The sequence below is a fragment of the Neofelis nebulosa genome, chromosome 8 (assembly GCF_028018385.1).
Source record: "Neofelis nebulosa isolate mNeoNeb1 chromosome 8, mNeoNeb1.pri, whole genome shotgun sequence".
Lineage (NCBI taxonomy): Eukaryota > Metazoa > Chordata > Mammalia > Carnivora > Felidae > Neofelis > Neofelis nebulosa.
In genome coordinates, this window is record NC_080789.1 from 103,352,676 (window position 1) to 103,374,966 (window position 22,291).

General features: G+C 42.3%; 1 protein-coding gene across 7 annotated transcripts in view; it reads right to left on the reverse strand.

Moving 5' to 3' along the window:
• Positions 1 to 22,291, reverse strand: part of DYRK4 (dual specificity tyrosine phosphorylation regulated kinase 4) — a 64,776-nt gene that overhangs the window by 24,082 nt on the left and 18,403 nt on the right. For 4 of the 7 annotated variants that reach the window (XM_058743967.1, XM_058743966.1, XM_058743965.1 and 1 more), the window contains exons 4-7: positions 11,067 to 11,147; positions 10,223 to 10,339; positions 9,353 to 9,491; positions 8,135 to 8,295 (exon numbers count right to left, since the gene is read on the reverse strand). In XM_058743967.1, coding sequence (XP_058599950.1) covers positions 8,135 to 8,295; positions 9,353 to 9,491; positions 10,223 to 10,339; positions 11,067 to 11,147 — 498 coding nt within the window. Of the gene's footprint in view, positions 1 to 8,134; positions 8,296 to 9,352; positions 9,492 to 10,222; positions 10,340 to 11,066; positions 11,148 to 19,765; positions 19,822 to 22,291 lie in introns of all 7 variants that reach the window. The other 3 variants (XM_058743969.1, XM_058743968.1, XM_058743970.1) reach the window with 3 other exon arrangements.

Sequence of the window (22,291 nt, forward strand, 5' to 3'; positions counted from 1 at the left end):
GAAATTCATTAGAGAAAGGAGTTCCGGAAGATGGCGGCGTAGGAGGACGCTGGGCTCACCGCGCGTCCTGCTGATCACTTAGATTCCACCTACACCTGCCTAAAGAACCCAGAAAACCGCCAGAGGATTAGCAGAACGGAGTCTCCGGAGCCAAGCGCAGACGAGAGGCCCACGGAAGAGGGTAGGAAGGGCGGCGAGGCGGTGCGCGCTCCACGGACTGGCGGGAGGGAGCCGGGGCGGAGGGGCGGCTCGCCGGCCAAGCAGAGCCCCCGAGTCGGGCTGGCAAAAGCGGAGGGGCCGGACGGACTGTGTTCCGACAGCAAGCGCGACTTAGCGTCTGGGAGGTCAGAAGTTAACAGCTCTGCTCAGAAAGCGGGAAGGCTGGAGGACAAAGGGAGGGAGAGCTGCTGAGCCCCCGGACGGCAGAGCTCAGCTTGGCGGGGAACAAAGGCGCTCGCCAGCGCCATCTCCCCCGCCCATCCCCCAGCCAAAATCCCAAAGAGAACCAGTTCCTTCCAGGGAACTTGCTCGCTCCGCGCAAACACCCAACTCTGTGCTTCTGCGGAGCCAAACCTCCGGCAGCGGATCTGACTCCCTCCCGCTGCCACAGGGCCCCTCCTGAAGTGGATCACCTAAGGAGAAGCGAGCTAAGCCTGCCCCTCCCGCCCCCGTGCACCTTGCCTACCCACCCCAGCTAATACGCCAGCTCCCCAGCACCACAAGCCTGGCAGTGTGCAAGTAGACCAGACGGGCCACCCCACCCCACAGTGAATCCCGCCCCTAGGAGAGGGGAAGAGAAGGCACACACCAGTCTGACTGTGGCCCCAGCGGTGGGCTGGGGGCAGACATCAGGTCGGACTGCGGCCCCGCCCACCAACTCCAGTTATACACCACAGCACGGGGGAAGTGCCCTGCGGGTCCTCACCACTCCAGGGACTGTCCAAAATGACCAAACGGAAGAATTCCCTCAGAAGAATCTCCAGGAAATAACAACAGCTAATGAACTGATCAAAAAGGATTTAAATAATATAACAGAAAGTGAATTTAGAATAATAGTCATAAAATTAATCGCTGGGCTTGAAAACAGTATACAGGACAGCAGAGAATCTCTTGCTACAGAGATCAAGGGACTAAGGAACAGTCACGAGGACCTGAAAAACGCTTTAAACGAAATGCAAAACAAAATGGAAACCACGACGGCTCGGATTGAAGAGGCAGAGGAGAGAATAGGTGAACTAGAAGATAAAGTTATGGAGAAAGAGGAAGCTGAAAGAAAGAGAGATAAAAAAATCCAGGAGTATGAGGGGAAAATTAGAGAACTAAGTGATACACTAAAAAGAAATAATATACGCATAATTGGTATCCCAGAGGAGGAAGAGAGAGGGAAAGGTGCTGAAGGGGTACTTGAAGAAATTATAGCTGAGAACTTCCCTGAACTGGGGAAGGAAAAAGGCATTGAAATCCAAGAGGCACAGAGAACTCCCTTCAGACGTAACTTGAATCGATCTTCTGCACGACATATCATAGTGAAACTGGCAAAATACAAGGATAAAGAGAAAATTCTGAAAGCAGCAAGGGATAAACGTGCCCTCACATATAAAGGGAGACCTATAAGACTCGTGACTGATCTCTCCTTTGAAACTTGGCAGGCCAGAAAGGCTTGGCACGATATCTTCAGTGTGCTAAACAGAAAAAATATGCAGCCGAGAATCCTTTATCCAGCAAGTCTGTCATTTAGAATAGAAGGAGAGATAAAGGTCTTCCCAAACAAACAAAAACTGAAGGAATTTGTCACCACGAAACCAGCCCTACAAGAGATCCTAAGGGGGATCCTGTGAGACAAAGTACCAGAGACATCACTACAAGCATAAAACATACAGACATCACAATGACTCTAAACCCGTATCTTTCTATAATAACACTGAATGTAAATGGATTAAATGCGCCAACCAAAAGACATAGGGTATCAGAATGGATAAAAAAACAAGACCCATCTATTTGCTGTCTACAAGAGACTCATTTGAGATCTGAGGACACCTTTAGATTGAGAGTGAGGGGATGGAGAACTATTTATCATGCTACTGGAAGCCAAAAGAAAGCTGGAGTAGCCATACTTATATCAGACAAACTAGACTTTAAATTAAAGGCTGTAACAAGAGATGAAGAAGGGCATTATATAATAATTACAGGGTCTATCCATCAGGAAGAGCTAACAATTATAAATGTCTATGCGCCAAATACCGGAGCCCCCAGATATATAAAACAGTTACTCATAAACATAAGCAACCTTATTGATAAGAATGTGGTCATTGCAGGGGACTTTAACACCCCACTTACAGAAATGGATAGATCATCTAGACACACAGTCAATAAAGAAACAAGGGCCCTGAATGATACATTGGATCAGATGGACTTGACAGATATATTTAGAACTCTGCATCCCAAAGCAACAGAATATACTTTCTTCTCGAGTGCACATGGAACATTCTCCAAGATAGATCATATACTGGGTCACAAAACAGCCCTTCATAAGTTTACAAGAATTGAAATTATACCATGCATACTTTCAGACCACAATGCTATGAAGCTTGAAATCAACCACAGGAAAAAGTCTGGAAAACCTCCAAAAGCATGGAGGTTAAAGAACACCCTACTAACGAATGAGTGGGTCAACCAGGCAATTAGAGAAGAAATTAAAAAATATATGGAAACAAACGAAAATGAAAATACAACAATCCAAACGCTTTGGGACGCAGCGAAGGCAGTCCTGAGAGGGAAATACATTGCAATCCAGGCCTATCTCAAGAAACAAGAAAAATCCCAAATACAAAATCTAACAGCACACCTAAAGGAAATAGAAGCAGAACAGCAAAGGCAGCCTAAACCCAGCAGAAGAAGAGAAATCATAAAGATCAGAGCAGAAATAAACAATATAGAATCTAAAAAAACTGTAGAGCAGATCAACGAAACCAAGAGTTGGTTTTTTGAAAAAATAAACAAAATTGACAAACCTCTAGCCAGGCTTCTCAAAAAGAAAAGGGAGATGACCCAAATAGATAAAATCATGAATGAAAATGGAATGATTACAACCAATCCCTCAGAGATACAAACAATTATCAGGGAATACTATGAAAAATTATATGCCAACAAATTGGACAACCTTGAAGAAATGGACAAATTCCTAAACACCCACACTCTTCCAAAACTCAATCAGGAGGAAATAGAAAGCTTGAACAGACCCATAACCAGCGAAGAAATTGAATCGGTTATCAAAAATCTCCCAACAAATAAGAGTCCAGGACCAGATGGCTTCCCAGGGGAGTTCTACCAGACGTTTAAAGCAGAGATAATACCTATCCTTCTCAAGCTATTCCAAGAAATAGAAAGGGAAGGAAAACTTCCAGACTCATTCTATGAAGCCAGTATTACTTTGATTCCTAAACCAGACAGAGACCCAGTAAAAAAAGAGAACTACAGGCCAATATCCCTGATGAATATGGATGCAAAAATTCTCAATAAGATACTAGCAAATCGAATTCAACAGCATATAAAAAGAATTATTCACCATGATCAAGTGGGATTCATTCCTGGGATGCAGGGCTGGTTCAACATTCGCAAATCGATCAACGTGATACATCACATTAACAAAAAAAAAGAGAAGAACCATATGATCCTGTCAATCGATGCAGAAAAGGCCTTTGACAAAATCCAGCACCCTTTCTTGATAAAAACCCTTGAGAAAGTCGGGATAGAAGGAACATACTTAAAGATCATAAAAGCCATTTATGAAAAGCCCACAGCTAACATCATCCTCAATGGGGAAAAACTGAGAGCTTTTTCCCTGAGATCAGGAACACGACAGGGATGCCCACTCTCACCGCTGCTGTTTAATATAGTGCTGGAAGTTCTAGCATCAGCAATCAGACAACAAAAGGAAATCAAAGGCATCCAAATTGGCAAAGATGAAGTCAAGCTTTCGCTTTTTGCAGATGACATGATATTATACATGGAAAATCCGATAGACTCCACCAAAAGTCTGCTAGAACTGATACATGAATTCAGCAAAGTTGCCGGATACAAAATCAATGTACAGAAATCAGTTGCATTCTTATACACTAACAATGAAGCAACAGAAAGACAAATAAAGAAACTGATCCCATTCACAATTGCACCAAGAAGCATAAAATACCTAGAAATAAAGATCTGTATGCTGAAAACTATAGAAAGCTTATGCAGGTAATTGAAGAAGATATAAAGAAATGGAAAGACATTCCCTGCTCATGGATTGGAAGAATAAATATTGTCAAAATGTCAATACTACCCAAAGCTATCTACACATTCAATGCAATCCCAATCAAAATTGCACCAGCATTCTTCTCGAAACTAGAACAAGCAATCCTAAAATTCATATGGAACCACAAAAGGCCCCGAATAGCCAAAGTAATTTTGAAGAAGAAGACCAAAGCAGGAGGCATCACAATCCCAGACTTTAGCCTCTACTACAAAGCTGTCATCATCAAGACAGCATGGTATTGGCATAAAAACAGACACATAGACCAATGGAATCGAATAGAAACCCCAGAACTAGACCCACAAACGTATGGCCAACTCATTTTTGACAAAGCAGGAAAGAACATCCAATGGAAAAAAGACAGTCTCTTTAACAAATGGTGCTGGGAGAACTGGACAGCAACATGCAGAAGGTTGAAACTAGACCACTTTCTCACACCATTCACAAAAATAAACTCAAAATGGATAAAGGACCTGAATGTGAGACAGGAAACCATCAAAACCTTAGAGGAGAAAGCAGGAAAAGACCTCTCTGACCTCAGCCGTAGCAATCTCTTACTCGGCACATCCCCAAAGGCAAGGGAATTAAAAGCAAAAGTGAATTACTGGGACCTTATGAAGATAAAAAGCTTCTGCACAGCAAAGGAAACAACCAACAAAACTAAAAGGCAACCAACGGAATGGGAAAAGATATTTGCAAATGACACATCGGACAAAGGGCTAGTATCCAAAATCTATAAAGAGCTCATCAAACTCCACACCCGAAAAACAAATAACCCAGTGAAGAAATGGGCAGAAAACATGAATAGACACTTCTCTAAAGAAGACATCCGGATGGCCAACAGGCACATGAAAAGATGTTCAACGTCGCTCCTCATCAGGGAAATACAAATCAAAACCACACTCAGATACCACCTCACGCCAGTCAGAGTGGCCAAAATGAAGAAATCAGGAGACTATAGATGCTGGAGAGGATGTGGAGAGACGGGAACCCTCTTGCACTGTTGGTGGGAATGCAAATTGGTGCAGCCGCTCTGGAAAGCAGTGTGGAGGTTCCTCAGAAAATTAAAAATAGACCTACCCTATGACCCAGCAATAGCACTGCTAGGAATTTATCCAAGGGATACAGGAGTACTGATGCATAGGGGCACTTGTACCCCAATGTTTATAGCAGCACTCTCAACAATCGCCAAATTATGGAAAGAGCCTAAATGTCCATCAACTGATGAATGGATAAAGAAATTGTGGTTTATATACACAATGGAATACTACGTGGCAATGAGAAAGAATGAAATATGGCCTTTTGTAGCAACGTGGATGGAACTGGAGAGTGTGATGCTAAGTGAAATAAGCCATACAGAGAAAGACAGATACCATATGGTTTCACTCTTATGTGGATCCTGAGAAACGTAACAGAAACCCATGGGGGAGGGGAAGGGAAAAAAAAAAAAAAAGAGGTTAGAGTGGGAGAGAGCCAAAGCATAAGAGACTGTTAAAAACTGAGAACAAACTGAGGGTTGATGGGGGGTGGGAGGGAGGGCAGGGTGGGTGATGGGTATTGAGGAGGGCACCTTTTGGGATGAGCACTGGGTGTTGTATGGAAACCAATTTGACAGTAAATTTCATATATTAAAAATAAATAAATAAATAAATAAATAAATAAATAAATAAATAAATAAATAAATAAATAAAAAGAGAGAACAAACAGAGGGCTGTTGGAGGGGTTGTGGGAGGGGGAATGGCTAAATGGGTAAGGGGCATTAAGGAATCTACTCCTGAAATCATTGTTGCACTATATGCTAACCAACTTGGATGTAAATTTAAAAATTTATTTATTTATTTATTTATTTATTTATTTATTTATTTATTAAAAAGAACTTCTAAGGCTCTGAGAATCCCTGATTCCTAGTTTTACATTCATGAATTTGGGAGAGGTGAAAGACAAATGTTTGTGTACAAGTTCTCAGGATGTGCTTGTGATTCTGTGGTGGTGATTTGTTCATACAGCAGGAATCAAGATCATGAATATGAACAGGTACAACTTTACTAATATGTGGAAGTGGACTACTCCACCTATAAAGGTCTGTCATAAGAATGTACAGGGAAAGGGAAAGGGACAGGTTCTGCACATGTTGGTGTAAAGGTATTTGGTATATATTTTATACAGGCCACCAGTTTGGATATATCATAATTATTTGTCTACATGTCAACTTTGACAATGATTGTCATCACTTGAGGCCAAGGATCAAGTTGTACTCATTTTTATTGTTCCCTTCATATTTCCAGAGTCTAGCAGATGCCCCAGCATGGTAGGTTCTCTCTCAATAAATAGGTATTAAATTAACACTTGCTGACAAAATAGAAATGAGAATGCAGTGGGCTGCTTGTTTGGGAATTTAGCTCAGTGAATTGTCTATTTGTATGTGTATAATGTAATGAAGATGGAGATTTTGAGTGTACAGTGAGCATATGTTATCCCCCTTTCTGCTTCCACCAGTAACATAGCTGCCTAAGATTTAAGACTGAGGAACTGAGTTTCAGTGAATTAACTTAAAGGTAGTGCTGGCATTGCTGGGGAATTTCCCAGAGATTCTATGCCCGGGTAGGAGGGTGGGCAGGGAAGGGGTTGAGGATATCTGGATGAATTGGAGGTAAGGTTTACATTGGTGATTCTTGACCAAGGATCCATTATTAACCTATCCCTCTTTGAAACTTTGTGTATGTTCAGGGTGCCTCTTCTGGGATGAGGACTGATAGCTTTTGTCAGACTCCTAAAGGGATCCTTTGCCTAAAAATGTTGAGAACCAGGGCACCAGATAGAGGATGTGTGCTAGAAACTTTAAATCCATCCTTCTCAGAGTGTGGCCCAAGAAACAGCAGCATGGACATCACCTGGCAGATTTTGAGAAAGGCAAAATCTCAGGTCCCATCCCATACCTGCTGGATAAGAGCCCACATTTTTAACAAGATCCCTAGGTAATTTGTGTACATAGTAAAGTTTGAGAAACACAGCTCTAAATACTCTTAAGAAGTATGTCTCTTCTATGAAGCCTCACAGACCAATCTTGTCTCCTTTAAATGTAAATGAGTTGTGAGAAAATGACCAGAGAAGGAAATTCCCAGCAGCCCAAAAACCTAATGGACTAAGTATCACACACATCTGGACATCTTCAGAAGTGGACATTTCTTTCCAAAGCAAAAGAGACACTTTTCACCGCCCAGATTTCACCTTCAGGCTGGTAAGAGGCACTGTCCTGAGGAATTCTCAGATACAATCAGAAAAGGAGGAGAGATTCATCTTTGCTAGGATCCATCTTTGGAAAACTGAAGAAAGTTGAGCATTAGGGACCAGGGGCTACAGTGACAAGAAATTTTTTTTTTTTTTGGTTGTGAGTAAATGGCAATTAAAATAAAATAGAAACAGGTCCATGTGTGGACTTGTATGGAAGACCCAAAAAAGAGAATGCTGGGAAGAATGCATCTTATTCCATGGAGTCTGGCCTTTCCAATGGGTCCAGGTTTGTGCACAAGAAGAGCTTGTGGGAATTTGCCAAGGATGCAAATCTGTTACCCCAAATACTCTTGGAGAAATCAGTATTGACAGCAGAGTAGTTGTTATATTAATTACATGTTTTCCCATTTTTAAACATGGCATGTTCCCATTTCCCATTTTTAAACATGGCATTTCTTTGGTTTAGAACCTACTAGAATCCTTCAGGATGCCTAGTCCAAGGTATATTGGCACCAAATGCTATAAAATACCCCACACCTTTTTCCTTTCCAGATTACCTCTTGTCCCCAAGCCCTAGGCCCCTGGAGATACCATGATCTACTCCCCTGTCACCTTCATATAGGAGCCATGTTCATCATCAAAACTCGTTTTGCTGAACTCAGGAGTCACGTGGAGCTTCTTTGCTTCCAGCCCCAGGAACCACAGCTCCGTGTAGCCCAGGATCTCACTTTGTTCATAAGAAGACAGCTGGTTCTTAAAAAACTTTAGGGCCTCTGTGTGAAAGACACTATCATTGTCACTTGAGGCAACAAGGGGATTTTCCCAGAGGGCTGATGATGGCACCCCTTCCAGCTCATGAGTCAGTCACTCTTTTCCTCAACTAGATGGCTTACTAAGGATCATGTGTCTTTAATCTCACAGGATAAAAATGTAAAGGATAAATGCTAAGGTGTCATATTCATTTCAACAAATCAGGAGGGAAACACAAGGGAAGGGAAAGGGAGAATTTAGACCTCAAAAAGCTATGAGTTGCAGCAGCATGGTAAAAATTCCAGACATAAACCTAGTGTCAATAATAGTATGTAGTTATAGCAGCAGTTTCCAAGTTAATATGGTTTGGGGCTACACAAATGGTTTATCCTGGGAGGGTTTGCAAACTATGACTTCAAGGACCCGACAGGTAGTTTAAATGCAACTTTAAAGGGGCCCAGGAGATATTCCCACTCAAATCTGCAGCTAAGCCAATGAGTACCTCCAACTACAAGGAAGGAATGTGTGTTCACTCTTCTCTAACCCTCACTGATTGCCAGACCCCATCAGGTGTTTGGTGTTTGGTCTGAGGGCAGGTGGGGTAGGAGAGGGAACTGCTGGAAGGAAAAAAGACATGAGAGAGAAAACCTGTGTGAAGGGCAGTCATGTGAAAGCTGAAAATGGCATATTCTTAGCTCAGAAGACAGAACCATGACCTAAGAGCACTAGGAGCAGATATCAGCTCTGTAAAGGCAGAACTAGCTCAGAACTGAAGTGATGTGCTCATGGATGGTTCCCAAGATTTTTTAAGAAGAAGGACAATAATTTCAAAGCTGCAAGTAAAGAGCTCTAAGCATTGGATAGTGTCGGCATAGTGGATGTTGGTTCTCCTCCTTTGAATTCTAATAGAGGATGAATCTCTGAACCTTGTGAGAAGTCAGGCTCCTGGCCAAAAACTGATGTGTGATTTTTCTGGCCCAACACCTGGAAGCTTAGCCCTCCCCACCCAGTTCATCTTGTGACACCTTGGCCATCTAGAACCAGCCCCCACTATACTCTGCTACCACTCCAGAGACATACCTGCTGCTGTCAGAGGCACCTTGTGCTTTCTTGGTGGTTTCTCCTCTGGCTTGGGATCTTGGGTTTTAATGCTTGAATGGAAAGGCATTTCTGAAGTCTTGAGCTCAGAAGCTGACATCTGATTGTGAGTCTGATTCTCCTGTCCAGACAAAGAGACTTGAAATAAAGGACTGCTTAGACTTCTCCTGGGTGTCACCAACCATTTATCAGACCAAGGACACCCACATCCAGCCAGACTCTTCTCCTTCCTTCCCATGGAGAAAATGGTAATTATGAGACATTAGGTTTTCTCAATCTTCCTCTCAAAGGAATCAATCTCATGATTCTCTGTGAGTCCCATGCACATTACCATGTGTAGTTGACTACCCCAGTGACATCTTACTGCGGGAAGAAATGGAATAGTTTTGTTTTGTTTTGTTTTTTTTACTGCTGCTCGGGAGAAGGCCAGTTCCTAACTAGATAAAGTGACTTGACCAAGGGCACAAACACGTGAACTTATGTGTCTATAATACCTCTTTAACTTGGCAGTTTCTCACATCTTATTTGGCCCTTACATAAAAAAAGGGGGACACTGGAGGAAAACAATTATTCTGTATTCTTCTACCATTTGTACATCAGGCATTTCATTCTTCCTTTCCACAAAGAATCCTCATGACAATCCTATAGAGAACCCATTTTGATTAAAGAAGGTCAGTGATTTATTCGATAAGGTTTGCATTCATTGTAAGGGGTGAGAACAGGACTAGAGCCCAAATATTCAGGTGCCATTGTGCTTTCCCCACCATCCTAGGCCTTCATAAACTTGGTTGTAGACTGAAGTCACATCTTTAACCTGCCTGCTCAGGGCCAGGTCCATTGTCCTGTACTTACCTGATACAGCAAGGGTGGCTTTAGCAAGATTTTGTTGCTGATGTGTGGGAGGTTAACCATGTTCTTCTTCCCCTTGGTATCCACAAAAGGGAGTGAAGTAATGCTGGTGTTTGTATTCTATATAAGAAGGAAGTGGATAAGGTACAGACGCCTCAGGCAAGAAATCTATGTCTTCAGGGAGTCATTTCTCCCAGGTTTCCCACCAGAGCAAGAATGAGCCTAAACCAAATACAGGCCTAAATCTATTTTCAAAGCTCTTGTAGAGAAAAGTAGAGTGGAAAAGCATATGGGCTGTGGGTTTGAATCCCTTCTCCATCACGTACAGCTGTAGACCTTGAATGGGTGACACAACTCTTCCTTTAAGTTTTAGTTATCTCATCACTACCATGGGGACAAAAATGGGATCTACCTCATAAGGGTTTTGTGAGGTAAATGAGGCAACTCATGTAGAGCATTCCATAAGTGTTAGCCATTATTATCATCATTTCAATATCTTACCACCATAATATGGGGCAGTTCTTCCTGCTATATAATTTACATCTTCCTTGGTACAACATAAGCTCCCACCTCCTCTGCATTATTGATTTGACCTCACTTGGACCCCTGTCCCCATGCATTGACTGATTGATTTATTGATTGTGAGAGGTAGTCTATCTATCTATCTAGTGAATAGCAACATTTAAAACTGTGTGGAGATGAGGCAATGGTGATGTGGATAGAGCATATGCATCATATTATGCTGAGGTGACCAAAAATGCCTCTGAAAAGCTACCCTGTAGCTGGGAAGCTATCCTACCTATCCTCATCCTTCCCTAGAGAAAACACACTAAGTATCACTTCCTACCTTAGGCAAGAGTCGAGTCATTCTGAGGTTCTTGATCTTGGGAGGTGGCTTCTGGACTTGAACCAAAGGCTTACACTCAACCTAGATCAAGTACAACAGTATTGGAATAGTGCTTAGCATGCTATTACCTCAAGCTGTTGAGACATATGTTTTGCTTCATTATCACAATCAAGATACACTTGAAGCCAGCTCTCCTGACCCCAAAGCTAGGAAGAGCTAAGAGAGGCTCAAGAAGTACTGAATGAATGTACAAATGAATGCATATAGAAACAAGTGTTCTTTCTCACAGTGCTTATCCTGGATTGAATTTTACTATGGTTTTCATACTTTTTTAAAAAATCCATAGAAGCCTTTCTTCAAATAAAATCTTAACTAGGCACCCTGGACAGGGGAAGAAGTAAAAGCTGAGCTGTTCTTTCTACAGAGAAGGAAATGCCCATAATCTTGCCAAGGGACTCTTTATGCCCTCAGAGTGGCTCTGAAGGTGCCCTAGTGGAACCCACTAGAATACAGAAGACCAGCCTGAACACCAGTGATTGATCAGAAGAGACTTCACATCTAGAAAGGGGTCTGGAGGAAAAAGACCAAAACAGCAGAGCTGTGTCCCCCAAAGGGTGGCAAGCACACAAGGAAAGTGTGTGACATAATTGTATATAATACAAGATAACAGTTATCTAATGGTTATGCATTTATTTTAGTATCCACGTAAAAACTATAGCACATTAAACCTGTAATTTTGTAGTTGTTACTATATAAAATGATATTAAACTTTAAGGCAAAGACAAAAACAAAAACAAAGTGTGAGTGTTATGGAGATATGGCAAAAACCATGAAGGTGGCACTGAAATGACTAAAGTTTAGCAAAAACAGGCTACAGTTTGAATCTAGGTTCTGCTCTTTGAAGCAGAACTCATGGGTTCCCTCCTTCCAGCCCTCTCTTAGGGAACTGAATGACACTTACCCAAAGCTGAGACAAGCTGGTGCCAGATCCACTTCTATAAAATTTGGTATACTGGCCACATTGAAATAGGAACTGGGCACTTTAATATCATCCAGCATAGCTAAGCACTCTACAGAGCTATAATGAAGGGAACCATTTAGAATAGTACATCTTGACCTCCTAGAATAGGGACATGCTCTGAGGGAGAATGGGCTGCATAGCATGTCTCATAGCCTTACACCAAACTAATTTGATTCGTTAACATATACTAATGCAGGATTTGATTGTCTATTGAAAAGGCAATGATGCTATCTGAGAAAATACTGCAGTCACAAATCTCAGAGTCCCAACTTCTCATCAAATAAGTTTGCGGGACTAAAACTTATAACAATCACCAACAATGACAAGCTAGCATTGAGAACAAGTTGGGGAGACTGGACAGAAAAAAATATATTAACAAAACACAACTAAATACCAAACAAAGGGCATGAAGATTGAGCGACAACAAGGAAGGAAGTCTTCCTTCCCAGGTGGATGTGAGGAGGCTTTGTGGAAAGGGTGTCGCTGGGCCTGGGCTTTAACTGGGAGGAAGGGTAGAGAGCATGTTCATTAGGTGAGACAATATCTGGGAATGCTCTGAGGGTTTCCACTGCTCATGCTGGGTAAGCTGGAGCAGAGGGTACACTGGATTGTGGAAGGCACTGAATGCTAAGGTAAGATATGTGATCTTTATCTAATGGGCAATAGTGAATCACTGACAGTTTGTAAGGTTGGGAGTTACATATGCAGAGCAGTATTTCAGAAAGACCCTTCTAGCAGCAATGTGGCATAAAATAACGATCAGACAAACTCTGAAATCAGACCTTAGTTTTAAATCCCAGCTCCACTACTGATTAGTTGTTTAACCCGGGGCAAGTTATTAACCTTTTTTTCATGTAATATGGAGATAATAACAGTACCATCTTGCTAGGGTTGTTGTAAGTATTAAATGAGTTCATACGCATAAAGTGCTTAAACCAGTGCCTTGTATAAGCCAAGGGTAAGTGTGTGCTAGACCTCATTCTCCTCTTTTGTAAAATGAAGAGTGATTTTGGTTATTTCTCATGAAACAAGAAAATCATGGACTTAGAAATGATGGAGAATGAGCAAGATGATGCTGAACTTAAAATGGTTAAAGGAATTGAAGATGTTTAACATGAGAGAAGATAAAATAAAATATCTTGGAGGTTAACAATTCTGATACTGCCATCATATACACTGGAATCAGATGACTAAATAAATGGACTACAGATGACAGGAACCAGGTTTCCCAATGTTGGACTGGAATTTATAGATAATCAAGATCAACATCAACATTATCACTATGTGATAATAGATTAGAGTTGGAGACATAAGTAGGAACTCATGTTTAACTCAATGTACATACAAATGGTTACACATAGTTATATTTATAAATATGTGTATATGCAAGGGTTAATACATGTGCGTGTGTGTGCGTGTGTGTGTGCGCACACACACACACGCACACACATTTCTTTGTTTTATTAGCTTGAGAGGTCCTAAAAGAAATAACACCCCAGTAGAAACAAGGGAACCTAACACTCACAGCTTGGTTTTTAATACCATTCTCCAGTAAAAGGAACCAAGCTCCTTAGAGAAATGATTGGTTCTAGGACTGAAAAAATGTACAAGATGAGCCTGGAGTATCTTCTAGTGACATAAAGTAAGGAAGGAGTAAAAAAACACAAAAACAATAACAAAACAAAACAAAAAAACACATTGATAAGAGTGTGTCAAAGGGGCATAGGAACCAGCTGAAAAAGTTCCCAATGGCCAAAGCTGGAACAATTGTAGCAACAAAATAGTGTTGGTTTGTAACACAAACTTTAAAGCAAATATCTATGAATCCATACAGATATAAATGAATGATTTAATAAAGAAATTGGCAGAAGAAAAGAAACAAATCTTCCATGCAGAAGAGTACCTAATATATTATACAGATACTCCACCACAGAGGGTGGGAGCACAACTCCCCACTTCTTAAGCTGTGCATAGTGGCTGGTTTCCCAAAAGTATAACAAGGAAAGAAGAGAACAAAAGCAACTTTACAGGAGAAACCAGACAAACACTACCTCGGCCAGGTAATCTAGTCAACATCAGCAACCATGAAGCATGTAGATAGTAGGTGTCATTGATATAATTTGATGAAATGGCATTTTGCTTTAGTGGTCTTCTTCCCAAAGCCTACAACCCCAATCACATCATGAGAAAAACAGACAAATTCTGATAGAAAGTCAACCCACAATATACGTGGTCAGTATTCCTCAAAACTGGCAAGGTCATTGAAAACAACCAAAGTCTGAGAAACTATCACAGCCAAGAGGAGCTTAAGGGGACATGACAGTGAAATGTAATGTGACATCCTGCGTAGGAACATGGAGTGGATAAAGGACATTAAGTGACAATTAAGGAAATCTGCCTAAAGTGTGGAGTTTAGTTAAAAATGTATCACTGTCAGTTCATTATTGTAACTAAAATACCACACAAATAGAAGATTTTTAATAGCAGGGGAAACTGGGTGTGAGGTATGGAGTGGTATAAGGGAACTCTGTAGTAGCTTCTCAGCTTTTCTGCAAGTCTAAAACTGATCTTAAATAAGTATATTAATAAAACAAACAAAACCCCTGAGGGGAGGGGTGATATCAGAAGGGCTATTGCTTATGACTCAGTATGAACTTGCTCTACGTGATCTGAAGGATGGAATGAGGTCAAAGTGTGGGATTTATAGAGAGGTAGTTTCGAGTTCAATAAAAAGAAGGATTTTCTAGAGCTTAAATGGAACGGGAGTTCTTATGAGGTAGTGAGTTCTCCATCACTGGAAGTGCCAAGTCCACCTAATGAGCACCTGTGAGAAATGTGCATGGACTCGATGAGTGGGCAAGATGTAACCTCCAAAGTCCTATCTGTCTCAAGACTCATTCAAGTGACCCCTAGGAGTGCATCTTGAGTGCACCCGTCATCCTCTCATGGAACCAACGCTGAGGACCATCGTATAGAACAATGTTTCCCAACTTCGTCATACCACACCACACATAAAAAATTATATTTGTGTGACACTCTGGGGCAAAAAGAGGGGGAAGCTCATAGACAGACGCTACCAACACAGGGTTCCAGCTGCCTCAGGCTCATCTGCCCTGAGGGCTGCTGATCTCTACAACTGTGCACACCTCTACCAGTGTGTCCCACAAGTTTACAAAATTTCTGCTTGTTTGTCTCCAGCAGCTTCCTCGAGAGACACACGATGACCCATAACAACATTTCATTCTATCGTGGTATCCCCAGGAGGCAGGAAGAAGAGTGTGATCTCCCATATTCACAGTGGCAAAGCAGAATTTTTCCTTTAAGACCATGAGCTTTGTGGCACTGTTCTATGATCCCTGACTAACCTCTGAGCCAATGTAACAGGAATCTCTAACAGTCATGAGATCTATCTCTAAATTTAGCGTTCTCAGTGTAAAAAATGTTTTATTCACAGGGTACATAGCATAGGCAGTGACTCCTATGCTGTCTAAAACCTGGGCACTGGCCCAAAGCTAGAGAAGCCTCTGGAGGAGCCAGGAGATAAAAAGACAAGTTATCTGAGGATGCCACCAGGGCCCTTTCACGGCTTCTTTTTATGAGCATCACTGTTTTTGGAGGCCTTCTCAACAGCCAGGATTGAACTATGAAGCTCCTCTATTTTCCAAATTTCTTATAGAAACATGTACTGCTTTTATAATTTAAAAATACCGTTATTTAAAAACAATATTATAACAAAGAACTCTAAATGGTTCATTGCAACACTAGCGGGGAAAGGCAGTGACAATGGCAGGGGGCAATCTTTCCGTGAGAGCCTGAAACAGAATCGACCTGAGAAGACACTGTCAAGGAACCTGGACTCAGAGCCTCAGAGCATGGACACTGCACTGTACAGATCAAAAAAGGGAGGGGAACCCCCGTGTTCACAAGTGGGCTCAAGTCGCTAGGAGACCCCTGTGTTCACAAGTGGGCTCAGGTTGCTAAGATTCCCCCACGTGTAGGCCCATATTCAAATCTTGGGATTCTCCTGGGGTCTCCAGCTATTCTTGCTGTCACTGGGTAATGATCCAGAGAGTCTAGGCACTGCCCCAACATGCATGGTGAGAAGGCTGGTCGATCAGAAGCCTGGAGTCTCAAATCCTGACCCTGGGCCCCTCCTCCACCTCTCTTGTGTCTCCGTCTTCTGAGCTAGAGACTCTTAGGTTCTCACACTTCTTTTGTTTTCTCAGCAAAAGAAAAAGGCAAATTCTATCTCACTGCTTTGCAAAAGCCACCTCACCTTTCTCAAATAAAAGCTGAGTTTGGCTTAAAAGGTAATTCGAGGAAGGTGGGAAAGCTGAAACCCAGCTGAAAGCTCCACCCCCCACCCACATCCCCAACATTCAGGCAAAAGAGGTAACAGGTGCTAAACCATTCCAGCTGCTTATTCCTGTGACTTGCTCTCAAGGATTCTTCCGGGAACACCTAGGTCCTGCCTCCCAGGCCAGGAGGATATACAGAATCACAGAGTTGGGATGGACTTTACTGATGCATTCATTTTTAACATATTTACTGAGCGTATCTATGTGTCAGGCAGTGTGCTAAGCACAGATCACACAGTCCAGAGGTTTCAAATTTACTGAAAAGCTCTTAAAATGTAGAATCTCCATCCTGACCCCAGACTCCTTAGTGGTGGGGCCTAGAAACCTGTATTTTTTAAAAAGTTTCCCAAGTGAGTAATGTGCAGCCAGAACAGGAGCCACAGTCTAATGCCATCCCCTCCTTGGGAATTCATCTCTTCCTGCCCTGAAGTTGGCTTTCTTTTATGTCCTTGATGTTTATGTTTCCTTCCTTATTTTTTGTGAATTCTTATCTCCCCTCAGCAAGAGTGTACGGCAACAAACATGAGGCCCCTCAAGAGTTTTCCCTCTGGATGGTTCATGTAGGGGGTCCCCACAGTGCCTAGCCATGTGTTAACATCCATGGCACCCATAGTCACAAGAGCCTGGACTGAGCTGAGACCACCTGCAGAGACAATCTTGCATTTTCTGGGTGTCTGGGATGGGGGCAGGGCATGTCATCTTCCTTGCTGGTACAGTGGGATTAGCTATAGGCTGCTTCTAATGAAGGCTGCCTCTTCGTATGTTGTCACAGGGGCATGCCTTTGTTATAAATCTGGATTATTCAACACAAGCTGACTGCAGTAAGCACAACCTCCCACTTGCAGGACTGAATGAAAATATTTTCAGAAACTTGCAAATTATCATTTATGATTTCCTACCATGGGTGGCATAATTGTGTGAGAATGGAGATATCCCTCCAAGACTCTGCCCACCATATCCCTAGTTTAGGCACCTGTTGTAACGGTCTCCTAAGCACTACCCTGCCCCTTCCCCAATCCATACTCTACTGCCTAAGACCTCAGAAATTAAACATGAACCTCTGATCTTGTTGCTGCACTCCTTAAACCTCCCCAATGACTTCCCAGGGCATGGATGTCCTGGCATAGAAACCTTCCCAGCTTCATCCCTTGTCATGGCCTTGGCCCTGACCTTTTGGCTCCAGAAATAATGAATGCCTTGCAGTTCTCAAACACTTTGTTGGTTGCACATCTCAGCACTTCTGCTCCTGCTGTTTCTGCTTGGAATATTCTCTCGTTGCCCAGTTGTCACCTTCCTCCATTCCAAGTCCTTGTCATTTAACTTTGTCATTGTTCTTGAACTTCCAAGTTCAAGTCCCAGCCAAAGTGCCACATTCTCCATGAAGCCTCCATAGCCACTGCATGTGTAACTTTCCCACTACCCCATGCTTCATACTTGCTCTGACCACAGCACCTGCAAAGGTTTGTTACCCAAGGTTGTCTTACATCTGCCTTCTTCTGCCAGATTATGAGACCCTTTAATATAAAATCTGAGTCTTATTTCAGAATCCCAAGCCTAACATGGTATCTCACACATAGTAGTCACTTAAATATTTGCTAAAGGAAGGAAGGGAAGGAGAAGGGGCAGACTGAAGGAGCAGGAAATCCCTAGTACTTGTTCTCAAAGACTTGAGCTGACTCTCAGTCACCTGGGATGATGAGGGAGAATAAGGCGAGCTGAGGGCAAAGTACAGGCTAACAGCACCCTTCCACACCCAGGTGGGATATATGTGATATTCCTCAAACACCCATGGCTTCCCAAGAATAGGGGAAAGGAAAGAAAGTAAATGGTTGACTGACAGAGATCACAGTCATGCAGGATGGGAGTCTCCTTCGTTTACAGATAACTCAGTAAACTGCAAGAAAAAGGCAATTTTATCCATAGCCTAATATCCAGAAACCTATAGACTCTGTTTCCTGGAGCCCTAATATCACCCTCATCAAGAGGTAAGGGGGGGTTAAGTGCTTGCCATAGTGATATGAGAAACAAAGACAAATGAAAAATTAAATTTCCTTACTGCCTACAGCCCATGGACAAGTTCTTGAAACAAGCAGAGTGACCTTCCTCTAGGAGCTCAGCTGACTCGATGATGACGCTTTGCTAGGGGCAGAAGGGAACATTGGCTTAATATTATCCTGACACCCCACCCCCTCAGGATCCTGTAAATCTACTTTAACATATACAAATTCCTTTGGAAACTTCTTTTATCTCAACTCCTCCAAGATTTATGCTGACAATCATACTCCAAGCTTATAGCCCCCTGATATACATCTGAAGGATCCCATGATGGAGGTTTTACTAAACAGTAATAAATGATGTCTTTCTAACAACAGCTAGCCCCTCAAGGTCCTGGAAACCTTGCTTCCAAAATTCCTTAGATAACTATGCTGTCCCTAACCCCCTCCCAACCTGAAGGTATATAATCACTCTTCACAACCCCAGTGCAGCTCTTTCTGTCCATGGGTCCTGTCCCTGTGCTTTAAGAAAATCACCTTTTTTTTGCACCAAAGATGTCTTCAAGAATTCTTTCTTGGCCATTGGCTCCAAATCCCACTATCACCCCAAAACCCCATCAGGGAGGCAGTTGAGCTTGGATGTCAGCATCTCTGCCTTGTTGATAGTCCACTCTCTCCCCCATGTCACCACATTCCTTCTCCTAGTGGCTTCCTCTCCTACCAAGGGCCAGTGCTCTCCTGCTCCCTGGCACTTCCTTTTGGAAGGAATGCCTCCTAGTCAGCAAATGCACAGAAGAGAATTACCCTGTCCATACCCTCTTCTCAAAGGTAGTTTCATTTTCAAAGAGAAAGCCTAGAAAAGCACATATTTTGGTGCAAATGAATGAATCTCTATTCACAGAAAACTTCCTGGTGCTGGGGAACTAGATGAAAGAGAAATCCCATGTCCTGCATCAGTGCCCTCTCCCTGGTGGCACTGTGCCTTCCTTTTCTCTACTTTGCATTCTCCTCAAGCTAAGCCCCCACAACAACATGTGTGGTTTACCCCTCCATCACAGTGGAGTATATTTTCTGCCCCTTTATAGATAGCTAAAGGATAATAGGTCAGGTCCCTTTGCAGGGCTCATTAGAACAGAACCTCAAGGCTCACTGTCTCATCTTATTACCTTGGACAGAGCCCTGGGTGTCCTCCTCATTGGCAAAGTTCAGGGGAGAACGCAACTGGACTCTCAGCAGGCATCAAGGCCACCCTGGTCTCCTGCCCCTGGGCCACACAGCCTTTGCAGAAAGGCACACTTCCATCATACCACCCCACCTTGATCATACCTCACAGGCTATTTTTCTATTTTCTCAGCTGGCTCCTCCTTGTCTCTTCCTCTTCCCTGTTAATTAAAAAAAAAAAAAAAAAATCCCCCAGTGCATGGCCGGGGTTGGATGAAGCTCAAGTTTGATGATATCAAATCACAGCTTCCTCCTTGCAGGCTCCATAATCCCTTCCCAGAAGCCAGAACAACTGAGAATTCAAAACAAATGCATTAATGCAGAGAAAGGGTGTGATGAGAAGAGAGAAAAAAAATCTTTGGGGATTCTATATAGAGCACAACAAGTTTGACAATTAGGCCCATCAGAGCACCATGAGAGCTGGGAGAAAGAGGCGGTTGCTAAGCTCCTCACATCCCCAGCTAAGGCATTAAGCTACTATCACTGCACAAAGCTTAGGCAAATTGCAGCATCTCTCCCATGGCTGGCTACTTCTAGCTAAGCTTCTGCCCTGAAAGCCCCTTTGGATGTGAAGAAGCCCAGGATGCTTGGACAGAAAAGACTAGCCTCTTGCTTATACTCACAGCCAAGCCTGGACTCAGGAGACCCATTAGAAGAGTGAACACAGCCAACCACTTGGGAGGGCCAGACTTTCATCTCACTGATCCAGTATCCTCTCTGGAGTCCTGCCCACCAGGCTGTGTGCCTGGTGAAGGTGGAGGAAGGAGAGCCTGGGCATCCTTAGGGCTTGAGGGAGGGGCAAGAGCTTGAGTCTGAAAGCCCAGATGCTTGGAGCCATTTTCTAATGGACTTAGTGCATGGCCTAGGGGGAAACATATCCCTTCTGATATTCTGGTAAATGAAGTTTGGACACTTATGGTGCTGGAAGCCACCTTAGGAATCTGTAATCAAATGCCTTCATTTCACAAATGGAGAAAGGGAAGTTAAGGAGGCTATCCAAGTGACCTGTCCAAGATAACACAGCAGTAGCAAACCTGAGTCAAGAATCTATGCCACCAAGTGCCTTTTTACTGTACCATGCTACCATCAGATGATGTCTGACCTCTTTTGTGTTCTGCCATGAAACTGAATGGGAAGAGATTATAAAGCATTTCCCCTCCAAAGGTCTCTAAATACAAAATAAGATCATGCCTTTATTCTGATGGTGCCTGGATAAAGTTGCCAATAGATAGAAACATTCAGAAAGCAAGAATTTATTCTATAAATTAGACACTAAATTCTTGCCAATAAAAAGTAGATTTATGCATCCTCTAAGAGTTAGAGTAGCTGATTTCTAAGGTTCTATTCCCATTGATTCAGATTCATCCAATGCATTTGCAGAAGTTATTCCTTCTGCCTGAAATGCCTGCCTTCCAACTCACCACACAGCCTCTTTGCATAACCCCAGCAGGACATCATTCACTTTGAAAAAAAAACTGTGAATAATGAGCCCTATAACTTGTACCCCTTGATGGGACTGTAGCTGATTGGCATGCCATTGAAGCACGATCATGTACCTGGGCAGTAACAACATCTTAAGAAAACTTTCTCTAGGCCCTCATAGAATTTTGTTTCTACTTTAGTGTCTACACTAACCATGCCCTATTGTCATGTATCTTTTTACATGTTTATGTCCCTCACTATACTATGCACACACAAAAAGGAGATATATATATGTTTATTTTTGTGTCCTAGCACTGAGGATAATGCTTCGCCCAAAGTTAGCTCTCAATAAACACTTGTGGGATGGTTTATGAAAGAATTCATCCATCAAAGGTCTTTAAAGCTTCACAGAAGAGAAAAAAAGTACTTGGCTCTAAAGTCAGATATTCACTGGAATTCTTACTCTGCTACTTGCCAGTAGCGTGACCTTGGCAAGCGATTTATCTTCTCTCAGGCTCAGTTTCCTTTTCTGTAAAATAAGACTAGTAACCTTACAGTAAAACTAAAAACAAAAACAAAGCCCGCATGCACACAGACACACACAAAAATAAGGTACTGTAAGAACTAGCAGAGACTATAGATACCAGAATCAGAAACCTTCCCCCTCAAAAGCTCCAAAAACTGAAATTATCAGGTAAAAACTGAAAAACAATCATGTGTGATACACTTAAAGAAATAAAAAAGACTAAAATATAAGCTACCATGCAAATAACCAGATTTAAAAATAAATAAATTAGAAATTGGAAAAATAAAAAATATATATAAAAATTGAAACTTAAACCTTGATGAATGGACTTAATAAAAATAAAAAATATTTAAGCAAAAAAGGCAGAACCAGGCACTTCACAGAAGAGGAAACACAAATGCCAATTAACATACAAAAAAAGACTCAATCTCATTAATCATCATCAAAATGCAAATCAAAATACAATAAGATATTGGTACCCATCTACCAAACTAGCACGTAGAAAGCCATACAATAACAAGTGATAGAAAGGATGAGGAACCATTAGAACTCACACATACTGCTGGCTGCAAAGTACTTTGATACCAACGTTTTAGAAAAGAGTTTGGCGTTATCCAGTAACGTTAAGCATCTACATACCCTGATACCCAGCAATTTCCCTCTTAAGTGTCTACTCTAGAAAC